Consider the following 8,297-nt stretch of genomic DNA (forward strand, 5'->3'; position numbering starts at 1 on the left):
ACTACCCTCATTTGTTGTAACATATGAAAGGAGTCATACAGCAAAGTAAAATGTTAAAACAATAATTTATTAACTAAAACTAATGGGAAATAACTAGACAACACAAACTACATTAAACAAAAGCACAGAACTAAAGGTGTATAGGTGAGGAGGGAGAGAGACTGAATGGTCTGAAGGTCTTCTTAAGCCCAATGAGTGCACCGTGCACCGGGCCCAGATGCACCATCGTCTCTCAAGCCTGTCTATGTCTTCCACAATCTTTGAATACTCCAGAGACAGGTAGGGAAGGCGCAGACATTTGCAAATTGCGGAAGCCAACGCGTCTGTTTAAGATGCACCCAATCAGCCTAATGACCCCAACACCATGGCTCCTTCCTGCAAGACAGGAGAGTGGGAGGGTTGTCACACTTTGAGATGTTTTATTACAGAAAGTATTTGATGAAACCCATGACCAAAATCAACATAAATTCTGCCATTGTGTTACTTATGGTCGGAATTCTTGTGAAAATAAATTACCCTTTTTGCTGGGGGACCCCCTGGAACCCGCTCAAGGACCCCTGGGGTCCTTGGACCCCACTGATGTAGGCTACATTTCCCCCCCAAAATTGACAGAATTACAGAAAGCACAAAGTAGCCTAATTCAATATTTATCTTGAATGAATCCAAATATTTTCCAATTCCCAATCAATATTGATCAATTTCCAATCAATAATGATCAATTTCCAATAAATTATGTGATTATTCCAAAGACAAGAAGTTGACAAAAGCATTATTTTCCAACTGGGGAGTCAACCAATGCAAAAGAAGGTGTAAGAGGCTGAAGCCCGCTACATTTCTTTGTGTGCTTTGCAATAAGAGTAATTCATCCTTGAGTTAGGCTATAAAGGAGTTTCATTAGATATACATTCTGATAAAGACCTCCAATAAAAAAAGGGATCCAGTTGGTCAAAAATAAAATTCAGATTCCATCTAGTCCAGGTGATTTGTTCATTTGAAGGTTTTTGATGCAGGATTTCTCGCGGAGATAAAGGGACATCACACAATGCCTGACCTGCAAGCTCAATGGGATTAATAGAGAATGTAAAATGGAAGACATATTACCTTCATGAAATGTTGATATGAATTATTGTAAAAGGTAGCACAGTCAACACATACATTACAAAAAAAATTGTTGTTGGGCGGCGTTAAAATTGGAAAGGATTTCTCTAACCTCAATAAAACACAAGGACTTTTGTTTGCCTTCTTAAATTTTCCTTGACCTAATGAAAGCATCCTCTGTAAGCCTACATGTATGTTGGAACTGCAATGTAGGCCAACAACTCTAGATCAGATGGCATTGTTGGCATCGCCTATTATATGATTGAAAACAGTGTTATTTATGCATGTATGTTTATTGTAGGCATAATTAGCAAAGTCTTGTATAGGGTAGGGTTAGGGTTAGGGAGTTTATAAGTAGAATAAGAATAGAATAAGTTTTGTATTCCAGGGGCAGAGACACAAGGGCTTAGATGGGGACTTGTAAAATAATTAAATAAGAACTGTCTTGCGATATATACTACCTACTTGTAGTAAGACACCAACCATGTTTTGGAAGCATTGTTTATTACCACATAAGCAGTTACAGATATTTTACCTCTTGTAATTTGCTAAATATATTAGATTGTTTTCTTCGCGGGTTTGGACAAAGGCACTCACCAATGCGTGTAACATGGGTATTAAACAGGGAACAGTCATTAGGTGGGTTTTTGTGCAAATCTTATAATAGTACATGTGTAACAAACATGCACGTATATTAAAGGACACACAAAAATATCTCTGAAGATGTAACCACACTCTCATATGCACTCAAAATCTCAAGGACAAAAACAAAACAAAAACAAATCTCCTTTGCAGGATTGTCATTTGGCAGTATTTAACCTATGGAGCACAACACGCAGGTTGGTCAAGTCAGTTTGGCAACTTGAACACAGAGAATATAGAAATATACACAAAACAGTTGGACTGCTCAGTCAGCTGAGCCTCTCCAGGTGCTGCATCACATTGCTGTGGTACAAGCCAGTCTGCCCACTGCTCTCCTGGGTAACCAGAACCCGCCCGTCTGGTCGAGGCCTGTGGACCAGGACCAGCTCTCCTTGCAGCAGACTGAGCTCCGAGTCTGTCTGGGCTAAATACGTTGTGGTCACTCTGTGTCTGAGGAGGAAAAAAAAGCCACGGATGTTAGAGGTTGCCGAGCAGTCAGTCACATCAGCAACAATGCCTCATCTCCAATTCACCTGTCTGATATTGAATCGCTGCTCTTTATGAGAGAGAGGGAAGCAGAGCGAAGGCAGGAATCCGATTTACCTGCCGGGGCTGAACTGAGCGGACACTGCTGATAACGACGGCTGGGATGACGGCGGTTTCTGGGCGTTGGGATTGAGATATGACATGGCTGCTTCCAGGCCTTTCCTGAGGATGGGAGCCTTGCCCTCTTTGAGGATGATCCCCGGTCCATCTCTGCCCAGGGTGAGCGACGGGGCCCACACTTCCAGGGGCAGCAGGGGGCCAGTGGAGGCAACCTGATTCCCAGAGGACCAGGAGGAGGTGCGGAGTCTAGGAGGAGGTGAGTCCTCCTCTGTGAAGAACCGCACTGACTTTGCAGGCTGGGGGGGGGGGGTTAAAAATGAGTTATTGTAAGGGGCCATGCAGAACACTGACCACAAAGAAGTAGCTTGAGTTTGATTATGTAACCATGTGACCTCATTTTTGAGTTTGATTATGTAACCATATGTGACCTATAAGGAAAATGCCTCAAAAGCAGAGGTGTGACCAAGTCGACTTTACTCGAGTCCAGTCCCGAGTCACTTAGCACACGTCTCAAACCTAAATGCGGGTCGGAACAAATCAATAGTCTGGTATCAATTTAATATCTCGAAGAAAACAAAATATCCAGGACCTTTCAATGCAACACCATTTTAACAGCGTAAATGCTAAGTGCTGAATGAGTTTGCTTTCTATAATCAGCTGATAATCAGTTTCAACTTCAATAAATTCAATCATTCCAAAGCAGCAGCATTACAACAGTACCTTGTCTGTATTGTTCTTGTGCGAGTCGGGTCTGACTAGAATGGAGTGGGGGCCGTTGGGAAGCTGCCTGTCATACAGAAACGCTGCCTCTTGAGAAGCAGTGGAGTCTCTGTCCTTGAGGGCGGCAGCAGCACCAGCAGATGGCGCTGTTGCCTCAGACATCCAGCCCAGCGGCCTGCCGGGGCCGGGGGAAAAGATGCTGCTGTTTTTCTTCCTCTGCAGGGCGGGTGAGTAACTGGATGCCTGAACTTGTGCAAAGTGCTGCGAGTTGGATGGGAGGTTTGAATGTGACGTTTGGCTGTATTGGATTGAGTCTGGGGGGGAAAAAAACATGGGAAAGAATCCTCATAACATGTTTGAGAAAATGACCAAATGTCAAGTGTTATAAGATCGCTGTGGTTGTTTCGCCACTCACCTCTATGTGGATTAAAGACACGCCTCACGGTGTCCCAACCCTGTGAAACCCCATACAGCGCTGACTTTTTACTGCCAGCGGATGATGACATTGCATGCTGTGCCCCATTTGGGACAGATGGGACCTGTCCCGTGGAGTATATCGTCCCCTCTGTGTTGACCCTATCCAGAGCGAGCACCACAGTAGAACTCTTGGAAGTCGTGGGTCTCTTTCCAGCGACCGTGCTCGAGGACGCAGGAGCTGCTTTGGTCTCCATGAGGCAGGCCGAGGTTCTACAGGAAGACAAACGGACACAATATTGTCGAAATTAAAAAATAAAATAAAAAGAAACTAGTGTAGTGCCCGTTCGCCTCGCTCCTTGGGTGCCCAGTGCAGCTGAACACTGAACCCCTTTGCTCTCCCTGCAGAGGTATTGCTACCCCTCCCTTCTATCACCTCTATAGACCCTTTTCACGGGGGCCATTTTGGGTCGAAAAGGCAGAATAAACACAAGTGCAAGCAAAACACTAATGAGGGTTTCCAAATTCCAATCATGGAAGTTGGCAACTAGGCTAGGCTATTGAATGTGTCCTATGGCCAAATTGCACCAAATCTGACACTGCACTTCCTCGGGTCCCCAGCAACACACCTGCCAAATGTGAAGTCGATTGGAGGAATTGGTTCTCGATATAGACGGATTTAACTTGGACAAAAAAACAACACACATTCTAAATGGAACCACAGCTCACTTCCTGTTGCAATGTTTGCTAGTACAATAATGTATGTAATAGTACAGGACTGACAGGACTGCTAGTGAGGACTGACAATTCCGTGAAAACCATCTATATGTGAAGCACAGACAGACACACAGAGATTCCTAGAATTAGTGGAGAGATTACAGGTTATAATACTATAATGAAATATGAACAAATATGCTATAGTTGATTTATTTCTACCATAAAGCATGGAAATGTGTGCATCATGGCATGTTTTCCTGCCAGAAGGTCACACTAAAATACAGTCCAAACTCAAATGTCATTCGGCTGCCACACGGTCAAACCCCATGCAGGGCCGCTTGCAGCAGCCTCTCACCTGAGCACAGGAGTGACGTAGTTGCCGGGCAGAATGTCTCACCTGAGCACAGGAGTGACGTAGTTGCCGGGCAGAATGTCTCACCTGAGCACAGGAGTGACGTAGTTGCCGGGCAGAATGTCTCACCTGAGCACAGGAGTGACGTAGTTGCCGGGCAGAATGTCTCACCTGAGCACAGGAGTGACGTAGTTGCCGGGCAGAATGTCTCACCTGAGCACAGGAGTGACGTAGTTGCCGGGCAGAACGTCTCACCTGAGCACAGGAGTGACGTAGTTGCCGGGCAGAATGTCTCACCTGAGCACAGGAGTGACGTAGTTGCCGGGCAGAATGTCTCACCTGAGCACAGGAGTGACGTAGTTGCCGGGCAGAATGCCCACTTTGCCCGATCTGAGGGACAGTCCACGCAGCCAGCCTTCTTTGAACTTGCCGTAAACTCCCACCATCTCCCCCTTCCTCAGCTCCAGCTCCTCAGGTCGACGTGGCTTATAGGAGTAAAGGGCAGCACACCTGAGGAGACAGTAACACACCTACAGTATGTTACTTTGACTGATTTGATTTTTCTTACAAACTATTTTTAAATGACACTGAAAATACAGCACTGTAATTACAGGTCCTCAGTAATTCTAACATGTTATAGAGTTACATGTCCTCTATTTCACTATATCCTATCTTATATTAGTTATAATCACGATTTATATTGTTCTAAATCGGCTGTCTGTTGTCTCTTCCTTCTATTCTTGGTGAGTTACTCTTGTGATAGCACATTATCATATAACTAATACAGTGTTTTAGATGTTAGAGCATCAGGTCTTACTCACACACTGATGGAGAGCTGCTGGGTGGAGGAGGTTTTACTCTCTGCGGAGGCAGAAGCCATCTGGGGGTTGACCAGAGCCATAGAGATGGTGGGTGGAGTCTCACTGGTCATCTTCTCACCCTGTAATATGGAGGAGGTCAATATTATCATCATATGAAATGCAAAAGGTGATGTGTGGGACGCATCTATGCACATCAGTATGAAAAATATGATAAAAAAAATAAAAATAAATCAATATGAGAAAAACAAAGGAGTGGGCAGTAAATACAGAGACATCAGGACAAGCAAAGTCTGAATATTTGAATATAAATTGGATGGAGACGATTCTGAGTACAGGCGTTGAGATCGACCATCTAATGACTTGGTGCCATCAAAACTACCTTGAGCTCAATGCTCAAAAGACAGTGGAGATGGTTGTGGACTACAAGAAGAACGCAGCCCCACCTTCCCCCATCACCCTGGGTGACTCCCCAGTCAACTCTGTGGAGTCCTTTCATTTCCTGGCTTCCATCATGAGCTGGGACCTGAAATGGGAGCTGAACATCAGAGCTCTCACCAAGAAGGCACAGCAGAGGATGTACTTCCTGCGGCGGCTGAGGAAGTTCAAAGTGCCAAAGGCGTTGGTGCATTTCTACACATCCACCGTCGAATCCATCCTCACGTCCTCCATCACTGTCTGGTACGCTGCTGCTGCTGCCCTCAAAGATGTCTCCAGACTGCAGCGCATCATCCTCCGTGCTGAAAAGGTGATCGGATGCAGCCTAGCATCCCTTCAGGACCTTGAAGTGGCCTCAGAAAATCATGGCTGACTCCTCCCACCCAGGCCATGAACTATTTGAGGCCCTCCCCCCTTGGCAGAAGACTGAGGGCTGGCTGAGCCAGAACGTCTCAGCTTCTTCCCAACTGCCATCCACCTTTAACGAGAGACCCGAAAGCCCCCCAAAATAAGGAGTGTATCACTCCCCCCCCCGGTGCCCCCTTGATAACGGTACAAGTACACATTAAAAAAAATATATTTGAAGATGCAATACTGTCACTCTTAATGTTCCCAACAGTGGATTTGCCATCCAACTTATATGACTGATCATTCTTCAGAAGAATATAATAATAGCTGGCTTTTCTTCCCACATCCAGTCTGAGCATGCCAGACTTCCCGTGCATTTTAACGTCATCCATCCTGGCTCCTCTATGAAAGCAGAGAGCTAAAAGGGAAGTGTGACAGACTCCAAGTCAACAGGCTGTGAGTGGAGCCTGATACAGCCAGTCTGGGCAGGAGCGACGCTGGGGTGCGGCTCCCAACCGTTAGGGACACACACTCTGAAGCAACGGTACTTAATTACCAAGCTGAATATAGCGTGAGAACTTTATTCAAACTAGGGATGCACCGATCCACGTTTTTTCACTTCCGATCCGATTCCGATACCTGAATTTGGATATCTGTTGTCGATAGCGATGTTATGCCGATACCAATATTTTTCTTGAATATAAAGTATAGGCAAAGTTTAGGCCACTTAAAGATTTTTTTCAAATATACCTTGCAAAAAGCAGACAAAATTAAGAAAATATACAAGGCAAAGAAGGATACTATTATACATGGGCAAATTACGGCCAGCGCCCCCCTGTGCGCTGGAATTGCATACAAAAAAAAAATCCGATCCGATCCGATTCGTGAATTAGTGCCAATATCGGCACCCGATACCGATATTGGATCGGATCGGCCCCATCCCTAATTAAAACTTCATATTTTCTCCCTTGATCAAGTAAACCCCACTCGCATAACGCTGTGTTATTGCTATCATTGCAGGTTTCCCGGTGACTGTTATCCTCTTGGGGGAAATGTGCACATGCCTGATGCTATTCAACAGCAAACAAATAGCATGAATGCTAGCCCATGGGCTAGCTTCCCTGCTGTACACCGTCATTCAGCTGCATTATATTCTTCCTCAGAGAAGAACAAAGGAAGTCATGATTAAGATTAAGATGCAGCCATGGCTTGAATCCTAGTCAAAAGCAGCGCTGTGAGGCAGAAGTAAGAGGAGATGACGTTAGCGTAGCATATCCTGAAGACATACCAGCCTTCCAACATATAGGATGAATGGCTGAGCATCACTGTCATATACAGTTGTCTGTCCATAGTACAGAACATGCTGAGCTTAGAGCGTGTCTTTTGTAACATCCCTAGCCATCATAGAAGAGACTATATAGACGAAAGGAGCCGCGAGCAGAAGATACCAGGAACTGCATGTCCTAGCTGTGATATCTTCATCATCTCAAGTGAAGAGTACAGGGAAGTGTGGAGAAAGGAGATGTTTGCATTTCATCAGAAAGCCTGTTTCAGGTACATTCTATTCTGATCGGTTTCCTTGAGTAACCTGTTCAGTAACCTGAACAGTTTCCTGTTCTTCTTCAGTAAGAAGAACAGAGTTCTCTGTCTGTGCATGTTAAAATAACCAGTGTCACATCCAAACTGAAAACTAGATCTCACGGACCTCAGTATACAAAGAAGTTGACACCTCAGGCAAAACACAAAAACTAACACCCCCCTAATATTTCACCATCTCAGAAATCGATAGTCATCAACATCATTCGCCTTATTGATTTGCAACTCACATCATTGCAAAGAGCAAACAAGGAACATGGCTTGTGTAAAATGACAACCTTGGCCAGAAAACGGTTATTTTCAGTATGTGTCAAAATCATGAATTATAAACAAGGTTTTCAAAAGTGAATAAAGTGCGACTTTGGATACACAGAACAGCTAATATTGTTTGCTCACTGTGTGTGTGTGTGTAAACGTAAAAGCGACTCTAGCAAAACGAGTTATTGATTTAAGAGTTTAGAAAAGTGAGTTTGTTGTAAAGCCCACGGTTCATACAAATAAGCTTTGATAATAACTGGTATGAGTGTAACTTGATTATAATGAAAATT

At 44.5% G+C, this 8,297-nt stretch overlaps 1 protein-coding gene across 1 annotated transcript in view; it reads right to left on the reverse strand.

Annotated features, from left to right (window-relative positions):
* Positions 1-1,591: 1,591 nt before the first annotated feature.
* Positions 1,592-8,297, reverse strand: part of sh3rf2 (SH3 domain containing ring finger 2) — a 21,684-nt gene continuing 14,978 nt past the window's right edge. The window contains exons 6-11 of the mRNA XM_083651340.1: positions 5,371-5,489; positions 4,889-5,059; positions 3,482-3,753; positions 3,067-3,380; positions 2,344-2,642; positions 1,592-2,190 (exon numbers count right to left, since the gene is read on the reverse strand). Coding sequence (XP_083507466.1) covers positions 2,010-2,190; positions 2,344-2,642; positions 3,067-3,380; positions 3,482-3,753; positions 4,889-5,059; positions 5,371-5,489 — 1,356 coding nt within the window. The 3' untranslated portion in view covers positions 1,592-2,009. The remainder of the gene's footprint in view (positions 2,191-2,343; positions 2,643-3,066; positions 3,381-3,481; positions 3,754-4,888; positions 5,060-5,370; positions 5,490-8,297) is intronic.

The sequence above is a fragment of the Poromitra crassiceps genome, assembly GCF_964638095.1.
Source record: "Poromitra crassiceps genome assembly, chromosome: 15".
Taxonomy (NCBI): Eukaryota; Metazoa; Chordata; class Actinopteri; order Beryciformes; family Melamphaidae; genus Poromitra; species Poromitra crassiceps.